General features: G+C 37.2%; 2 protein-coding genes across 12 annotated transcripts in view; one reads left to right on the forward strand and one right to left on the reverse strand.

The window, feature by feature from the left end:
• Gigyf2 (GRB10 interacting GYF protein 2) overlaps window positions 1-19,994 on the forward strand; it is a 123,880-nt gene that overhangs the window by 57,390 nt on the left and 46,496 nt on the right. For 10 of the 11 annotated variants that reach the window (XR_387164.2, XM_017320347.2, XM_006529466.2 and 7 more), the window contains one exon: window positions 19,347-19,526. Coding sequence is in view for 10 of the 11 variants with exons in the window: in XM_017320347.2 (XP_017175836.1) it covers window positions 19,347-19,526 (180 nt within the window). In the remaining variant the exon portion in view is untranslated. Of the gene's footprint in view, window positions 1-5,046; window positions 5,861-19,346; window positions 19,527-19,994 lie in introns of those variants that run through there. The other variant, XM_006529470.4, reaches the window with a different exon arrangement.
• Window positions 257-10,409, reverse strand: Kcnj13 (potassium inwardly-rectifying channel, subfamily J, member 13). Its single transcript, NM_001110227.2, has 3 exons — window positions 10,292-10,409; window positions 4,610-5,085; window positions 257-2,718 (listed from the first exon to the last, which is right to left on the reverse strand). The coding sequence occupies exons 2-3, from the start codon at window positions 5,067-5,069 to the stop codon at window positions 2,096-2,098; spliced, it is 1,083 nt and encodes a 360-aa protein (NP_001103697.1). The 5' UTR covers window positions 5,070-5,085; window positions 10,292-10,409; the 3' UTR covers window positions 257-2,095.

Below are 19,994 nucleotides of genomic sequence, written 5' to 3' on the forward strand. Positions count from 1 at the left end.
ACCATATATGTGCCTAGTGCCTGCGGAGGCTAGAGAGGGCATCAGATCTCCTGAAGCTCTCCTGAAACTGAAATTAAAGAGCTGGTTATGAACTGCCACGTGGATACTGGGAATCAAACTAGGGCACTTTGAAAGAGCAGCTCTTAACCACAGTGCTCTCTCTCCAGCCCCTACCAACCAAACAGTTGTTTTCGGCGTATGGTGCGGAATTTGCACTTAATTTTCAGATGTTACATTTTGTCTGACTAGTAACTATAGAAACATATTTATCCGATTTAATTGGACAACATGAAGCCTCTAGAGAGATTTGGGTTTCAAGTCTCTTAATGTATTCACAGTATTTACAGTCTCCTTAGACAGCTTGATAAATTTGAAATCTGTGTAAGTGTTCTTTAGGAAGGAACATTCAGAGGAGTCTTACATACAGTTTATTTTCACAGGTCAGGATAATCTTGTTAATAGGAATTTCTGCTCTTTATCAGCAGCCTTAGGTTGGTCTGCAAGCCATGGAAGCGTATATGCCTCCATTTTTATAGTCAAACTTTATAATAAATAAGTTCTCTGTTCTTAATAGTCTTCTGCTATTACCATTCTTAGGGCACTCCAATTTGTTGTTGTTGTTGTTTTTCTTATCTTTCTGTCAAAGAGTAGAAAAATGTGACCTGCTGCTGTCTGTAACATTTACTGTTACATAGTCTATATTTCAAGATGATTGTGCTGGCTCGTCCACTGCAGTGAAACTTAATCTGTTACTTTTCCCATTTAATTCCGAATAAGGGAAGGAAGAGAAGCCATGCAGATCTCTTTGAAACTTGATAGTATAACTTTGTTTTTGTTTTTGTTTGGTAAAGAACAGCTCAGCTCAGTTTTTAATTGAAATGAAAATTGTTTAAAGAAATATTTTAAGCTGGATATATAAAAAGGGGTTCATCTTAGTATATATGAAATAAAAACAGGCAGAGAAAGCATAATTTTCATGGAATATTAGACTTGGAATGAAATAATAGGGATCATCTAGTCCAGCCTCCTACTGGTGAATAAACACTCATTTTCTGTTTATAGAAAAAACTATTTGATGTTGGAAACAGGAATTTGGGTTTGAAAATACTTTGTTACCTAATTTTTTGCTTTATCGATTGGAGATTTTTTTCCTGGTTGAGTTATATATTTAACTAAGGCCTTGTTTTATAAAAACTTAAATACATATTTGTATTTAGAAAGTTTGTAGGACTCTTTTATGTCATTGAATGGGTCATAAGTACGAAGATAATCTTTTACTTGCGTTAGAAGCAGCTCAAGTCCTGAGGTGATTAACTTTTAGATTACTACTTAATGTTATGCAAGTAAGATTTAAAAATAGTTAGAACAAAGTTTTGCATCTCTTTGCCAGAAATGCCACCCTGTAAGCTCTGTCTGGGCAGAGCTTTTCTTATTTGTTCTGAATTTTCTACCACAAATACATGAATATACATACATGTATTTGGGTGTTGTATTCAAATGCTTTTGGGATTCTCTATAAATCCATATTGTTACTTTTCTTTTGTACTTTTGTTTCTAGCTGTTAGAAATTGAGATGCTTATCCCAGTTTTGTAGTTTAAAGAATTAAAGGAATGATGTTTGCTATGTTGAAAAATAAAAGTTGTACAAGGATGTTCACCAAATACTGTGAAATCAGCTTTCTACCCAGGGAGCTAGGTTTGAAACTAGTTTGTTGTTTCAGTTTACAGATGTAAATGAGAGGTGATTTTCTTAAGAGTTCAACTGTGTGCGCCATAACTGTCCATTTTATCATTGTTTCTGATACCATGCCTACATCTTTGCAGATTTGCTAGCATGGATACCTATCAGATTGAGTTGCCTTGATAAGAGCAGATTACCACTGATATGAATAGGTAACTAGGCGGTTTTGTTTTGAGGGATGTGTATAGTTAGCCTTTTTTTCTTTTTTCTTTTTTTTTTTGTGGGCATAGACATCATTACTATGATATAATCAGCACTGAGAACAAGGAAACATGAGATACAGTGAAGGAAAATAGCTGCATAGCTGGCTGCATATATTTAATACATTAAGAAGTAGGACGGTGTAGATGAGTCTTATTCTGTCAGCCCTGTTTCAGCAATCTGGAAATTGTCAATGCTTTGTCCATTGATATGAATATCTAGGTCAGTCCTGTGTGGACTCTTAGAGACCACAGGTGTTGGATGTTCAGGAACAGTCTTGTCAAAATTCTCCATCTTGACTTGATACTCACCTTTGGAACCTCGAGTCATTAGAGCTGCAAATCGGTGATGTAACATGATCTCAGAGGGCAGGTAGGATGTCCTCCTTTGGCAGATTTCCCCAGTGCCTTCTTGCATTGCTGAGAGGAACACAACTAATTCAAAGTGTGGAGGAGTCTCATGTTGGAGCAGGGTAGCTAGAGGACTTGATGGTGAGATAGTATGGTAATAGGTTAGCGGGAAGATGAAGAATGGACATTCCTCAGAACTGATGCCATCAAGGTGGAAGTCCACACTGGTCTGGTAAAGTTCACCATTTTCTCTTTCCTGATAGAGTACAGCAGAGACACGAACGTTGGTCAGAGGGCTGGGCCGGGTGTTGGCCACTTGGAAGATAAGATTAGGTTTGCCATCTTTGTGAGCTACAACTGCTAAGTCAGTGAATCGAATTGAGAAAGCTCTATTTTTTGGCCGTGCAATCTTCGCCACAAAGGCACCTAAATTAAAAACCATTGAAATGTTTTTGTTCTATTTTTTGGAACAGAAAACTTTAAATCTCAATACATTTTCTGAGTATGTCAAGTAGTTACATATTTCTCACATCCACTGAGAAAGAAATTCATCCCATTATAATTTAGGGTAATCATACTTTAAAAGAATTAAGAGCCAACAACAACAAAAACTCCATGATTTCAAAATGGGTAAGAAAAATTTGATTTGTCATGAAGAAATGAAAAACTTTATCTTGTAAGTTACAAAAGTTCAAGAACTGAGCGTGGTTCCTGCTGTGTAACTCAGGTGGAAATGAAGAGTGTATGAGAGGAGGGTGGTATTAGGAGGAAAGGCTGAAGGGAGGAGAGATGCACTAAAGAATTTTTAACCTTGAAACTTGTAGAAAACCTTCTAGAAGGTTTTGGGGGAAACTGGCCATAAAGTGATTCAGTCTATCTTTTAAGTATCTGTTGTGTCCCACCCCAGCTATAGGTGAGGAGTTCCTAAGCATTCTTGTGGCACAGAGCCTGTTGGCTGGCTGGTGAGGCATATGGTAATCATTATAACAATTGTAGCTCTTTTTAAATTATTATTTTAAGTGTATGATGTTTTGCTTGAATGTATATATATTCACCAAATGTGTTTCCAGTGCCTGAGGAGGCCAGAAGAAGGCGTTGTTGTAAGCTGCCACATGTGTTTTGGGAACTGAACCTAGGTCCTCTATAAAAGAGCAACAAGTATTCTTACCCACTGAATCATTTTCACAGACCCAATTGTAAGTGCTTATGTTACAGGGACTGTGAGGATAGCAGTCTATCCTCCCATCACTTTATTCATCATCTGTCCATCAGTAAATCCATCTATTTAATCTATATAATTTAATATGCATATCATGCATATCATATGCATATTTGTATATAACTTCATAATTGAAGGAAATGACAAATTTAGTTAGGGGTTAGCACAAAAATTTAAGCATCTTCCCATCTAAATACATAGGTTATCTTAAATTTATCTAAGAGCTGAGCCAATGCAGATATTCTTAAAGAAGTTAAGTGATTTGTTACAGGATGCAGAGCCAGTTGGTAGCACACTGGGTCATCTTCCATGATGCTCAGTGCTTATCTTTTATTAGAGTATTAGTGTGTATTTTTTAAATTGTGTGTTACATAGAAAGAAGCAATCCTATGGTGTAGTCTTATGTTACCAGACACATAAGTGACTATTTATGGCCACAGTCACACTGCCTTTTTTGTGTATCTGTAACTTTAAAGGATGGCGTTGAATGTGGTGTTGTCAGCTTCCTTTTATTGAGTCCATGTAGAATAGGTGATCTTGGAGGAGAAGGATGTATCATAAGAAAGATAAAAAGTAAGCTATGGGGCTAGTGAAATGGCTCAGCGTTGGGAGCATTGACTGATTTTCCAGAGGACCTGAGTTCATTCCCAGTACCTACTTGTCAGCTCACAACTGTCTGTAACTCCAGATCTGACATTCTCACACAGTCATATATGTAGGCAAAACATCAATTCACATAAGATAAATTATAAACAAAAAAGCCAGGTGTATGTCAGGTAACATGACTTAAAATTTACATTTAATTTCCTTACTCAGAATAACTTCTGTGTGAATTTACTTTTACGCATTTTGATATTTATTTTTGCATATTATATTTCTGCAAGTTAATGGTATATGATCTTTTTTCTAATGTAGTTCCAAAATTCTTTATATATATTACTATTGTTTATCCCTAGATTGTTTCATTCTTCTTTGACATCACCTGCTTATAGTGATGCAAATAAATTACTTATAACAATATAACAGACTTGTCTTAACCAACTATATACTTTATAAAAGGCTTGTAGTATTAAAAAAAACAAAAACAAAAATAATTACCTGTGATAAAAGCCTCTAGCATGAGGCCTAGGAGCATTTGTATGGCAAGTAAGGCGATTGCACTTGGACAGTCACCACTGGGAAACATGGTACCATAACCAATTGTAAGTTGTGTCTCCAGAGAGAAGGAGAATGCAGCTGTGAAGCTGGTGATGTGCTTCACACAGATAGTGTGGTTTTCAGGTGGGACGTCGTGGTCTATTTCCAGATCACCATTCATCTCAGCTACAGCATACCAGAGGACTGCAAAGACAAGCCAGTGGACAACAAAAGAAGCAGAAAAGACCAGCATCATCCAGCGCCAGCGCATGTCCATTAGGATTCCCCATGCATCTCGGAGATACACAAGGCCCCTTTGAGCACCATCCATCTGAAGTGTGCTGTGGCCGTCTTTTGTGACCATCCTCCGGTGTCTTTGACTCAGGAGAGGAGCATTCACTTTACAATTACTGCTGTCCATCGCAGGCTGTGTTTCTCTGAAACAAGAGGGAAGTGTTAGCCCGTAGCTGATTTAGAGTTACATTCATGAGTTATGACACTTTCTCAGTGTCTACATGAGAGCAGTTACTGCTCAAGTCATTTGTTAACCAATTATATATTAGTTTAGGATATTTTTTATACTTTCCTTGATTGACTGTACCATTTGATACTTTGTTTTCTAAATATATTTTAGAATACCAGAGGGTGAGGCTTATAATTTGTGCTTTCTAAAACAACCTACTTGTTGTCTTTGTAAAAATTTAGGCCTTAAGTATTTATTGAGTTAACTAAGTATATTATTTCTAAATAACAAATTTTTAAAATTTGCTGATAATTATGAGTAAATTAAATATGATAATTAAAGAGACTAGTTTTAAAAACATAAGTGTTTTACTCTATAAATAAGTAAAAGTCATTTGGAAAGTTAGCATTAACTGTCTACAAATACTTTGTTTTCCTGCAGTTGTTGGTGTTTGAACCCAGAACTCTGGGCCTTAAGCATGCTAGGCAAGCACTCTGCATTGATCTAGGTCCCCATCTCTGCATATTTTGAAGTTAAACTTTGTAGTAGGTTAAGACTTATATTATACTAAGCTTTTAGAGATTCATAAGTTTTTATTTTCCTCATTCATTGATTCATTCATTGTTTCATTCATTCATTCTGTGTGTGTGTAGGGGCATTACATGTGTCCCACAGCATGCTTTTGAAGGATAGAGGGCAACCTGGGAATCAGCATTCTTCCGCCTCGTGTTTTGAACTCCAGTCATCAGGTTAATACCAATCACCCATACCCACTAGGCCATATCTCACTGACCCAAGATACACAATTTTAATGTATGTCTTAGAATTAGCCTATTTAAAACCTTGCAAAAATGTTTATAAATTTGCTATCATGGATATATTAATATATTATTTCTGTCCTGGCTGCTGAATGGATAGCTGTGGGGCACACACATTCTTAGTTCATATTAAATCTTGACAAAGTAAGAAATTCCTTGTAAAGTACCTCCCTAACATTATATGTGTGTGTGTGTGTGTGTGTGTATCCTTTGTATAACCCTACTATAACTCCTGCACACCAAAGAAAGACATTCCAACTAGATATATCTAGATAATACCTCTTACCCCGGTGCTAGGAATGGACCCTGGGACTTTGTGCGTGCTAGGTGAGTACTCTCTCACTGAGCCCTCCTTCCAGCTTTGAAAGACAGTAGCTTTAAGAATAAGTAAACCAAAAGACGTAATTTTAAGAACTTAATAAGCAAAAATAAACATTAAGAGATCAGATGACGAATTTGAAAAGATATTAGTGTAATCAGATCTTGTGACTAGTTTTCATAAAGGGCTAGGCATTTCTTTTTGTTATTAATAGACATCTACTGTATGACCAACCTTGGACATGATAAATATATATTTATACATATAAAGACTTTTGTATCATAACTCGATGACCTTGCTTTCATTAAGGGTGCTTCTTCCAAAGTAGATACTGTGATAGTGCTGCATACCCACTTGTGCTTCTCTCTCTCATCCCCACTCCCCTGTTTTGTTTTCTTAGGTAGTTCAGGCTGTTGAACTCTGGATTTTCTGCCTCAATCCTCTCTAGAAGACTGGAATACAATTAAGTGCTATCATGCCTTGCTGCTTCCTTCCTTTTGTATGATACTTACAAAGGTGGTGTGAGGTTGCTTGGGTTTGAAGAGTTAGTTTTTCTGGGACTCTGGGGTTTTGTAGACTGTTTTTCAGCGTTACTGGATTTGGACATTGGATAGCTAGGTATGTATGACTTTCTCTTTTGTTCTGAGGCTGTTGCAATCTTTTTTGATGGTACCCGGGGCATTCTTCTTTCATATTTTTCTCAGATTTGAGCTAGAGCCAATTGAATACTGGATAGTTCTTCAATTTAGATCAGATGAGCATTTCAGTTTCATGTGATAGATTTTAAAAAACAAAAATTTCATGTTGTATCACTTACTGCCCTACTGAGTTGTCATAGTCATCGGGTGTATTTTTTGTTGTTTGGCAAGTGCTGACAAGTGAGCCACTCCTCAGCCCATATTTAATGCTCCTTATTTTGTTAGATTCTTAAAATATTTTAAAAGACCTCTTTCCTCTTAGAAACAACCACAGAGCCTTTGTAGACACTGTGAAGATACTTTGATACTCTTCACCCATCTTTCCTTGTGCTCAGAAGATAGACATGACTACCTCCATTTTTCATATGGAACCACTGAAGTGTGTAGAAAGGCAAGACGTTCTACATACCACATGAGGGCTTGGAATTTTTTGGATTATTATTGTCTGGCTAACCACGACAAAATCAGTTAATATACTTTTATTTATTTATTTATTTTTTTAGAAGAAGCTGTATATTCAGCCTTTACACTGTCCTCTACTCCAAAGCTGGTCTTTGACAGTTTCTAGCACTTTAATTAGGTGCTTGCTTTGCTTTGCTTGCTTTGCTTTGCTTTGCTTTGCTTTGCTTTGCTTTGCTTTGCTTGTTTTGTTTTGTTTTGTTTTGTTTTGTTTTGTTTTGTTTTGTTTTGTTTTTGAGACGGTTTCTCTGTATAGTCCTGGCTGTCCTGGAACTCACTCTTGTAGATCAGGCTGACCTCGAACTCAGAGATCTGCCTGCCTCTGCCTCCCAAGTGCTGGGATTAAAGGCGTGCGCCACCACTACCTGGCTGTAGGTGTTCTTTTTACTCCTGTAACTCAGGTAACTAACTTAAACCATCCCAGCTTTATATACATGGTTGTTATGGTGGAAATGATTTGTAATAATAGCTGATATATGTTTTTCCTGTGCAAAGTATCATTCCAAATTCAAGGGAGGCTAAAAGGCAGTACCTTGAGTAGGGTAAATAGTTTTGCTTTGTCGTTCGTTGCTGATAATGCTTTACTTTTATAGTAAATACCTACTTATGCCATTCCCATTTCATAAAGAAAGTGAGACAATAAATTTTCTGAGATCATAAAATTAGCAGTTTCCAAGTATTATTCCCAAGCATACTAAGTCTAGAATTAGTGCTAAAACCCAAAGTATTTGACTCTGGTTAGCCAGAGTCTGTGTTCAAGAACAGAGAACAGAGACTAGGGGTGGCAGCACGTGACTTTAATTCCTGAACTCCGGAGGCTGAGACAGGAGGATCTCCCAGCCTCATCTGCACCGCACTTTAAACTGTAGGCCAGGCAAGGCTACGGGTGAGACCAGGTCTCAAAAAGCAAAAGCAAAACAATCAGAACCAGGAGCCATTGTTCTATTGGAATATACTAAGGGTTCCCTACTCACAGAAGCAAAGCAGAACCAGCTCACTCTTAAGTCTCACTGCTGTGGAAAGCACAGTGGGAGAGGAGTCTTTCTGTACACACACTGTGCCTTCAACAGTAGTTATTTCACTTGGGTCTTTTTATGATTGCTGTTGGTTATCTATGGTTTTTGTAGCGACATTAGGCTCTCTACAATTTCATTCTTTCCCCCCCTCCAGCAACTGAATAACATGGAAAAAACCATTGGCAGGGAAGTCAAAAGGCTAGTATCAAAACAGTGAAACATTTTTGGTTTTGTTTTTCCCCCACGAAACAATGTTGACTTTTGATGGGATCATTTTGGCAAGAAGTTGAGAGAAGTAAAATTTTGATCCTTAGTGAATTACCCTGTGCATTCATATAGTCAGTCACTGCCGTGTAGTAAATTCAGGGTAGGGAGCATGGCCTGAAGGCGCTGACTCTTATGTACATAGCTCTCTCGTTTTTTTGGGCAAGCCACCATGTCCCCTTGGCCAGATATCATTAGATTAAGACAAAGAATGTGGTTAAAAGGGAGATTAAATAATATGATTTCTTAAAGTCTACCTGCCAGTTTGTAAGTTTATATCTAGTTTCTCAACTGTTTTCTATAGGATGGTTTCTGTATGATTTTATATCTGCTTACCTGGCCTTAAGTTTTTTTATTGCTGCTGCTGGATGTTTATAGGATTTCCCCCCCTTCCTCTTCAAATGTAAGTGTCTAATGGGTAGACATATTTTCAAATAATTTTTACATCATCACAAGCACACAAATGCGTAACTACCTCTTTTCCTCCTCCCTTTCTTCCACCCCCTCTCTTTTTGAGATTGGTATTATTACAGTCCAAGCTGGTCTCAAACTCGGCTTTTATAACCAGATGTCTTTGAACTGATGTTGCTACTTGTTATCTCCCAAGTCCTAGGGTTATGGGTTTGTGCTGTATACTTAACTAGGAGTGCATGTGGAAGGTATTTATCTAGACTTAGATTTTTCTGTGATTTTCATGAACTAGTCATAGCAGGAAGTAGAATAGACAACTGGAAAATATATGTGTGTATCAATGTGGGGGCTGTAAAATATGTATAAATTTATAAATTGTTTGATGGGAAAAGTACTTATTTTAAAAATGGTAGTTTGATAGCTTCATTAATCATCAAAATGACAATGTTGCTCTGTTCATTAGGTGGTAGCTCTTAAACTTAGTTTTCTGTTGCTGTGCTTCTAGAGGAGTGCTGTAATTCCTGTTCCTACAGTTAAGATAGAGGCTGCACTTAGAAACGCTAAATGAATACAGTGTTTGTTCATGCCTTATGCAAACATTTTAAAGGCTGTGTTGAAAGTCTCATAAGCACCTTTCCTGGCCTCTATAATTAGGGCAAACAATGTATTAACCCTATTATGTAAGCTTAGAGAGTAGTTCATATTTTATTTTCTTATATATAGAATCTATGTTATTAATAATCTCCTGCTTAAAAAGAAATTTTAAATTAGGATATGCAGCTTTTTGAAGATTAAGAAAATTAAAATCATAATAGTTCATTTTTTGGCATTTATTTCCATATGCTTATTTTCAGGTGTTCCTAATTCCATCCAAACAACAACAACAAAACCCCACACATTCTTTTATAAAACCACTGAATTTTTATCTAGGATCTTTTCCTACCCATTTACACAGTATAACATTAGTATGGATTTACTAAAACAACTAAGAGCTAACCTTTTACTAATGCTTTCAGCATGGCTCTTTGCCAATTCTAAAATTTAAGGAAAAGAACAAACCTTAGTTCTGACTATCTAGGTAATGTCTGTTTAAAGCTCTACTGTAAGCAATCTAGTTCTGCCCCTATCTGCTGTCAGCTTCCTTACTTGTTCCCCTGAAGGAAAGAATAATGGTGAAGGTTATTTAAGTACTCACCGGTTCCTTTGTGGGGCCAGCCTACCAAAGAAGGTCTTAAGGAAGCTAGCAGCCTCTTGTCTTTTTGACCCGGTGGTTTTAACCTGTAGTGTCGTTTGTAGGTTCTCCTCTTGGACTGGCTTTGCAGCTTACATTCCTGTGTTTATAATGTCCGTGAGGGCTGGTTTCAGCTGAAGCTGATGTGATTGGTCACTTAGTCTGCAGGGGGGCCAATTAGCTCTGATCATGTGGAAAAGAATGCTGGTTTGTTAGGAGGTCTTTCTTTACCCAACACAAACCTTAACAACTCTGGAGAAAGCCTCTAGAACTGACGTGGAGAAGGGGTGCATTTTTTCCCTCTAATCAGGACCGGTTTTTAGTAAGTTTGCATAATCTTATTTAAGAGTTTATTTGAAAGTTCAAAGGGATAAAATTCCCTGCAAGATTTCCTTTCAGCCCTCTCTCCTTATATTGCGTGTTAAAGTGTGAGATATCTCTTTCACTAATCTTTTTTCCACCATTTCTTGAGGGGGGATTTAGTTGGATAAGGATGTTTAGGCATAATTGATGAGTTGATTTTTTTCTGGTTTTCTTATCAGATCCCACCTCATCAGTATGGCTATGATAGTAGGTATAGGTCATTTATTTACCTGAAACAATACCTCTGCCCTTCTTTATTGCAGAGGAAGAACTTTGGTCTTTGTTTGGTTTTAAAGCTGTGTAGTAGGCTTGACTAGGAATATGATTGCTTGATGCCTTGTACGTCTCTTTAAGGTGAAAGAAGGAAAGAATTTTCTTAAGGCTTGCTTTAGTGATCTGTAGGGGTCTTGTATGTGTGATGAAGTGGAATAAAACAATATTCAGAGTACATGATCTGTAACTCAGTACTGAAATTGTATTTACCTGGAAGATGTCAGCAGTCCAGCTTGTAGCAGCTTCCACTTGAGCTGAAAAGTATGGCCTTGTGTGATACCTAGTGAACAGTATTTTCTTCTCCTCTGTTAGCTGCCAATTTAAAAACTTTGATCAAATGTTACACATAAGAGGATCTGAAAAACAAAGACACTGTTTGTTTGAAGTAAGAGCTTGGAAAGGCCTGCTGGGAAAGTTATGAATGTAGACCAATCTAATGCTACTTAGGAAGGGAAATCCGACTTTGTGGATTCCTCTCCTTTCCTTCACAAGTTAAAAAATACATTAATTCCTTCTTTGTTTTATTAATGCCAGACATTTCAATACAAGTTTAGACAGAGCGCTAGTAACTTTGCCCGTCAGAACCAGGGAGGGTAATCAAGGTGAATTCACATTTAAGACTTATTCCCTGCCATGTGCAAGTAGGAATTTTTATCATTTTCTAGCTAGCTGATTGAGGAAAACATCTAACTGAAAATAGCTAAGACACTAGAGCAAGTAGTGGGATATTCTTCCCAAAAAAACCCAGCACGTTAGTGTATCTTCCACTGTCATGGATAGTAGGTAAAACAAAAGCTTGTCATTCAACTTAGGACATCTCCCCTCCCCACCCCCCTTATAAAAAGGCATTTTGACTGTGGCCTTGTACATAAATCCCCCTGCATCAGCCTTCCTAGTACTCAGCTTATAGACCAGACTTTTTCAATAACGTACTCTTATTTCAGACTGTTTCTACACAAAAATGATAGAGTAAGTTAATGATACTGTTAAGTTTACCTACATGGACCCAAACATGCACCCACACAATGGCTTATGTGTGGTATTTCTAATTCTGGGATGCTTCCAACTTGAAGGCCTGTCATGGGCAGTGATGATCACTGATGGTTGTCTGTGGATGTTATACTTTGACTCTGGAGCTCAGCATCCTATGACAGCCATTTGAGTATGTAAATTATTGTAAGTTGGTTCTATCAGCTTGGCTGAGGTGACATTGATAATGGCATAGAAGATACACCACCATCATCCTGAAATACACAGTAGGTATGTCATAGTAAGGTAGTTGGAGTTGGATCTAAAGCATCTCTTCTGTGTATGAACATAAATGCTACTGTTCCATTGGTGATTTGCTTTTTATTAAAAATTTAATGGTCATGCTAGGTGCCATATACAAGTAAATTAGTCTTTATTAGATCCTCTGTACCTAAAGTTATTGATTACTATTTTAGCTTAAGTAATCCAGTACACAATCTAGAAATACTATAGTTTCCTTTAAAATGACAAAGGATTTGTTGGTGTCTTGCCTACTCTCCAATTAAGTCTGCCTGACTGGCTGCCAGTATTCTTAGTTGTGTTAAAGATACCTAGACCCTTTCTAGTTTGTGTTGTGAGATGACAGGCAGCTTCTTGGTGTGCTGTCAGTACACTGTGAAGACAAGGGCTGTGGGGTCAAGGACATGTACCCATTGCTTGAGGTACTTTTTCAGAGACATTCTTACATGCTGCAGCTTCCCTAGTTGTTGTCCAGCCAGAAGCGGCTGTGTTTTCACGGCTGCTCACCAGCTGAGCAGAGGTTAGGCTGCAGAAGTTTAGAGACTCCTAAGGGTAGGCTTTCAACTGCTATTTCCACCACTCTGGAATTGTATTTACAAGTAACTATTGAGAGCAAGGGGAACTAATCGGCCACACTTGGATGGGGTTTCCTTTCACTATTTAATAGAGAAATATAAAGTTACTTGCTACAAAAATTTGCACATAAACAAGCTTCAAAGTCTATCCCATAATTCCGCTTTTGCTTTTGGAGATTGGGTCCTTGCAAGCTCCAAGTTTCACAGCTGTAGATTTTGTTGGCTGAGTGCCTCTGAGCTCCATCTGAAGTTTTCCATAAACACTATTTTTGGCTGCGAGTCAAACATGCACACAGGTGCCCTTTTACCGCTCCTTCTCCTTAGGAAGTCCACCCAGTCAGACTAGGCAGAAGCCAGCACTCAGTTTTCATTTCATTTGTAGAAAACAAATTCTATCTTAATACATTAAGCGAGAAACAAGTATATACTGTCATTGGGGGATACTACTTGTACATAGTATGCTACAAATGCATTTTAACAACTTTACATGACTTAAGTGACTATGATGTAAAAATGTAAAATATTCTATAGGTAATATAGTTTCTTGATAAAATGTCTTATTTGCTATATTGAGCAGAAAATTTTTTAATTGGTTTCTTTATCTTTTTTACTTTTTGAAGATTATAGACGCCATTAAGATTCTGTAAGCCTTAGACTGTTTGCCCTAAAAAACAGAGCATCCTTGGTCACAGCATGCTTTAGGACTCTCAGCCCTGAGCTCACCCTTGACTGTAACTTGGGAATAGCTGCCTTATCTAGTCTCTCTTTCCAGGTTGGTGTGTTTAAGCCTCCTCAGGGACTGCCTTCCCCAGATATTCTAGGTGTGTACCAGCAGACAGCAAGCATGAGGGCTTAGGGGTTGGGGGCATATTCCTATTGCTTGAGATAGCTTTCCAAAGACAATTCTGACAAGTCTTCCCAGTCTCTCTCTGGCCAGGAACTGCACTGTTTCCATTAGATTTAGACTCACTTTTATTTTAAGTCATCTTTTCTATAAATTATGTTTTAAAAAGAAGTTAAGCACAGTGCTTCTTTACTCAGCTGTCATCGTGCTGATACATTACAGAGAGGAGTCTTGAGTTTGAGTGCTGAGAAGGGCCCATGTGGGTGGCCCTCATTGTGGCCCTGGTCATCAGAGAACACTACAGTTATTAGGCACGAAAAGAACATGAGATAGCATCTTTTAAATTGCTTGTGAATAACTTTGATGTTTGTCATCAAAAGTTCATCAGGAATACACAAATCTACCAGGCATGGTGGCTCATGCCTTCAATCCCAGCATTCTAAAGGCAGAGGCAGAGAGGCACAGGCAGGTGAATCTCTTGAGTTCCAGGACAGCCTGGGATACACAGAAAAACCCTGTCCTGAAAACTAAAAACAAATGAAAACTAGAACACAAGTCTATAACTATTTTAAAATAAGGTTATACAAGTGAACCTCTTTGATATTTCCACCACTTACCTGAATTGATACAAGATGCCTACTGTAATTAGATTAGAAAGGAGTCCAAACTGTTAGTGCAGTTCTTCATTTAGTGTCAGTTTTATTTTAGTTTTAGTAGCAATTGTAAATATAATTTTGATATTTATTTGAAGCCATATTTTCTTTTTAAATTAATTTCTAGAACAAAGCTTTTCTATTAAAAAAGTTCTAACCAATTTCTTTTTTAATAACCATTTTAAAATTATTTTGCAGGAAATATTGAAATAAGCTTAATTTTGCCTATAGCTGCTGACAAGCTGCCCCTAAATTGTACCATCTTTAGTCTTTCTGGAGCTTGGCAGGCTTAAATCCTAGATCTTCCTCTTCCCACTTCAGTTTTACTAGAATTTCTGGCAGCTTCTAGAGGGCTTAGTTGTGAGTAAACCACTGAGAGTAATGTAGTAGAGATGGGTTAGGAGGCTGCAGGCCTAGGTTCTATTTCTGATTCATGACTCAGCTATGTGATCTTGTGAAGCCACCCCACAGGTATCCCTTTCCACACAGGAACAATAGAGATGGTGAGGTTTAACTTAATCTCCTGTGGTTATTAAGACGATCAGGTGAAGGATATCAGTGCATTGTATCAACTATACTGTATCAGGTCCTTTATTTCCATGTGTATCTCTGGTCTGTGGCCTAGAGGGCAGGTGCTATGTTCAAGCCTGCCTTTATAATCCTGTGTGCCTAATTATGTTTGTTTATGGAAGAAGTGTCATGTTAACTTGTACCCCAGGTTTGAATAAGACAGTCAGATGACAAGTATGATTTCTTTGGGAAAATGTTTGCTAGTAATCACAAAAGCTGAATATTATGCGTTCCTAAAGAAGCATTTATTTGCTCAGCAAATTTTGTGTGTAAGAGTGCTCATGGGCTGGTGAGATGGCTTGGCAGGTAAGAGCACTGACTGCTCTTCCAAAGGTCCCGAGTTCAAATCCCAGCAACCACATATTGGCTCACAACCACCCATAATGAGATCTGACGCCCTCTTCTGGTGTGTCTGAAGACAGCTACAGTGTACTTAAACAGTAAATAAATCTTTAAAAAAAAAAAGCTCATAAATGTACAGTTCATAATAGCAAAAAGCAAAAAAACAACCTAAATGTCAACAGTTTAAGAGCAATACACCACAACTGTTCATAGAGTGAGATCTTGTTCATCAGTGTAAAATAAAAAGCTATTTTTCAGAGGTAAATACTCCATGTGTATGAAGGTCAGGGCTAGCAATAGAGCTCAGTGGATAATGGTTCTTGCTGTGCAAGCCTGATGACTCAAGTGGAATCCCCAGAACCCAGTGAAGATAGAAGGAGAGTAGTGACTTCACCAAGTTGTCCTTGGACCTCCACATGTGGGTTTTGATGTATATGTACCCCGTTACTCAAAAGTTTCAAAGAAAATTCAAAATGGCAGAATTAAGAAAGCAGGAGAATTATATAGATTTGAAAGAGGTGATGGGAGGGCATATGTGAAGATTTTTGAGAGCTATTTTTGTTGTTGTTTTTAACTAAGGTGTTGATTTTATACAATTGCTGATAAAAACTTACTGAATTACACACTTGTTATGTTTGTTATGTGTCCTCCTAAGGATGTTGGACTTTAATTACAAAGTTTTGTTTTGTTTTGTTTTTGAAGAGGAGATCAGAAGAAAGTGAAGTCGATTTACACGTCCTTTAGTCTTTTTACCCCTGAAAATGTTTGTCATTCTGGGTTTTCTTGGTTTACCAATAATTCATAATTGAAAATTTCTACTGCTGCTGTTCATATGAATATTTGATATGTGAAAAGTACATGGTAGTTCTTAGAAATAGTTTCGTAGTAATAACCACCTAGTATCTAAAATTTATTTGAACTCTGTTACTGATTTGCTTCTGTTCATGTACATTCAGGCAGCTTCATGTTGAACCCACTTCCCCCAAATGAGAAATTTCAAGATAGAACTGACATGTTGACATTACTAAGAGATGCATAATCACAGAAGTAAAAACTGGTGCTTTAAAGTAGTTGAAATATAGATTTCAGTGACAGTGTTGTGTGTTTCATCACATCCATGCTGTGTGGTGATGGTCTGAACCCAGCCATTTGTAAAGCAAAAGCAGGAGGGTTACTTGAGGCCAACTGTGAATTATTAGTATTTTAATAAATTTAATTTTTATTTAATAAAGTCGATCCAATATTTTATTCTATTAGGAAAAGTTCTAATTGGTGTTCAATGAGTTCTGCATTTTGCTGTCAGTGTTCTATTACTTACTTTGACGTATTCACTGCTCAGGCTCCCTGTAGAAAGCAGTGCTGTGAATGTGGCTCTGTTAGTTTACCAATTGTGATTAGCACTGTTCTCACAGCCCTATAGCATTTGTGACATGGTATGTTCATCCCTCATTGTTTTCATATTTGAATACAGTAAAGGTTTTCTTTTGTAAGAGTAGCTAGACTTTTCATGAAGCAAACAGAGTGCTTTGTAGAGTATTGACCTCTAAGCAGGAGAGCCTGGGATCTCTTATAATACAAGGAAAAAGTGTGTCCACACTTGAATCTATAACTTTGACTCAGTGTTGAGTGATCAGGAGATTAACATTTGAGTTCTGCTATGCTATTTAATAATGTTATGTGATTCTAGACAGTTCCCATAGGTTATGTATTAAGCCTCAGTTTCTGAGATTGGAAGATTAAATCAGTTATATTTTGAGTCTGTGTACCCCAGAACTTAGCTGAATGACTTGTGAATGAAGGTCTTAACCCCAGGCTGGTTTCAGACTCTCATGTGAGCTCCTGGTCCACCTTCCACTACCTCCTGAAAGCTGGGATGATAGACTGGTTTGTGCCACCATGCCCTGAATGAATGACAGATGTTTACTTCTCTGCTTCTGGAGGCAAGAAGTAACTTCATTTATTGGCTACATGGCTTGGGCTCTAGTGTCTCATGGAACCTCAGTAAAATTGTCTGCCTACATTTTGGTCATTTTAAAGTTCTTTTGGGATTGGAACCACTTTCAATCTTAAGTGTGGAAATGAAGAGCCTCAAGGCTTTGTCATTTGATCCTCACTGTACCATGTGGTAGCTGGCTTCCTTCAGAGAATGATTCCAAGATGCTTGATGACAGAGGCCTTTTAAATTTTAGATTCCTATCTAGGCACGGTGATACATAGCTTTAATCTCTATACTCAAAAAAGCAGAGGCTGGCTAGCCTGGTCTACATAGTGACTTCCAGACCACCCAGGGTTTACATAGTGAGATCCTATCTCCAAAAACACAAAATAAAATAAAATAAAACAGCTAAAACCAACTTTAGATTCAGAATGTAATGGCTTATTATTTCAGGTATATCCTATTTTTTATCAGTAAGTTCAGATCACCTTTAACAGAAAAGTATTTCATGGATAGCAGCAGCTAGGGATTACTGGGTGTGGGGGGCTCCTGGAAGTTGTTGACCACAGCAAAAAGAGAGGAGTGATTTTCCTAGTAGATGATGTCTTTTCTAAGTTTTTTGAAATTACATTTCAGGTCTGTCTGTCTGTTTTTGTCTTTCAGCCTCCAACCCCCACCCCTGTGTGTGTGTGTGTGTGTGTGTGTGTGTGTGTGTGTGTGTGTTTGTCTCTGTGTGTGTATGTGTGTCTTTAGTAGGGTGCATGTGTGTGGAAGTCAAATGACAACTTGTGGAAGTCCTTTCTCTGCTTTTCTACCATTTGGGTCTGCGGAGTCAAACTCAGGTTGTCAGGTTTGATAAGAAATGCCTTTATCCACTGAGCCATCTAGCCACACTGATCCTAAGGTATTTTATTATTTAGTTAGGATGATACCTTCTAACATTCTAAAAACTGGGTGGACAAACAGTATGTTAAATCTTAGTATGTATAATATGTAATATAACTATAAACAAGGTTTTCCTCATGAGAATCTTTTCTTTTCCTTTAAAACTATTATTATGGTTTAATTGAAATGATTTGTCACCACGAGAACATGTAACTGTAACTGTTGTAGACTGAGAGTATCAGTGTTCTTCATTTTTATCTAATAGTGAGATTTGCTACGATGTTAGGAGTTATATGTTAACACATAAAGTGCCAGTTTATTTTTCTTTGCCTACAGTTTTTCAAACCAGTTATATAGCTCTTAAGACATTTTTAGACAAGATAGCTTTGATTTCTGTCCAAAATTCAATTTGTCATATTCCTATATTGCTTGGTAAATTCAACTTTACAATGCACAGCTTTCACTTTTGAATTTCCATTTTTTTTTTTAAATAAATGGTTGATTGAAATGTATAATTCCACGATTTGGGAGAGTAATTCATGTTAATTGGTTAAATAAATTAAGGTAGTCACATAATATACATTACACAATTTGGGAAGTCATACATGCTAGTTGGTTAAATAAGGTAGTCATATAATAAAAAATGTCATTTTAAAAAGGTATATACTGATAGGGAAAGATTGGCAAGATGTGCCATTGTCTGAAAATAGTAATAGTTCAAAACAGTATAACATCTTCAGGGTATATGTGTGTAGTAGTTATATGTACATATTCAAGTGTACGCATGGGCAGTTTTTGGAAGATTTTATAAGAAACTAATGATGGTTCTTCTTAGTTCTGGGAGTCTCTTAGAGTTCTTATGTAGAATGAAGACTGGTTGAATATTTATATGACTTTTTGGGTAAAGGATTTATTTTTTTATTTTATGTGTATGTATGTGCATCACATGTATACCTGGTGCCCTCATTGATCAGAAGAGGGTTTTGAGCTGCTGTATGGGTTTGGCAGCAGAACTAGGATTCTCTGCAAGAGCAGAAAGTGCTCTAACCTGTAAGCCACGTCTCTAGCTCTTCATTGTATGCCTTTTAAAATTGCTCATAACTATTTTTGTTTAAAAAATAAATTTCCCAATCTTTGACCATTCAGTTATAAGAAATGTGTAATATTTGTATATATATAGTCAATTAATACTACTTTTTGAATATTGAAAGGAACAGATAGAGTGGGAGTTTGACTTGAAGTATTAATTGTTTTTTCAAAATCTTCACTTATAAGTGCTTCTTACCATATTTTCTTATCTTGTTTATAGGGAGACCAAATTTTGAGGAAAGTGGACCAACGTCTGTGGGGAGAAAGCATGAATTTATACGGTCAGAAAGTGAAAACTGGCGAATCTTTAGAGAGGAACAGAATGGAGAAGATGAAGATGGAGGTTGGCGGTTAGCTGGATCAAGAAGGGATGGAGAGAGATGGCGGCCTCACAGTCCTGGTAAGAGTTGTGTTGTATAAAGCACAAAGAGGCTGATATGAGAGCTTGCTAAAATGCATGGGATTTAATGGAAAAGGAAACTAGTTTTAAAAAAGAAATCATTTGTCCTGTCACAGCCCAGTCTTATTACTACAAAAACATTTCAACAGAACAGTTCTCCAACACATCTATCCAGTTGATTGAAATCACTTTTCTATTTTCCTGGGGCAAATAGTACGGTTTAATAGGAAGCACCTGCCTGCATCTGCAAACACGAGGGAAGATTTCATTCAGTTTGTCTACCTCTTAATCTTTTAATCTATCTGTAGCATTCTTTAAAACTTAATAGGACATTTAAAAATAAACGTATAAATGTATAATTATATGTGTGTTGTCCTCATAGGTATTTTTCTTCAACAAGAAAGGATTATTCTTTCATTTTCCCAACTTAAACATGTGAGGGTTTGGGGGGGGGGGGGGTTATTTGAA

Source organism: Mus musculus, chromosome 1, assembly GCF_000001635.26.
Source record: "Mus musculus strain C57BL/6J chromosome 1, GRCm38.p6 C57BL/6J".
NCBI lineage: Eukaryota > Metazoa > Chordata > Mammalia > Rodentia > Muridae > Mus > Mus musculus.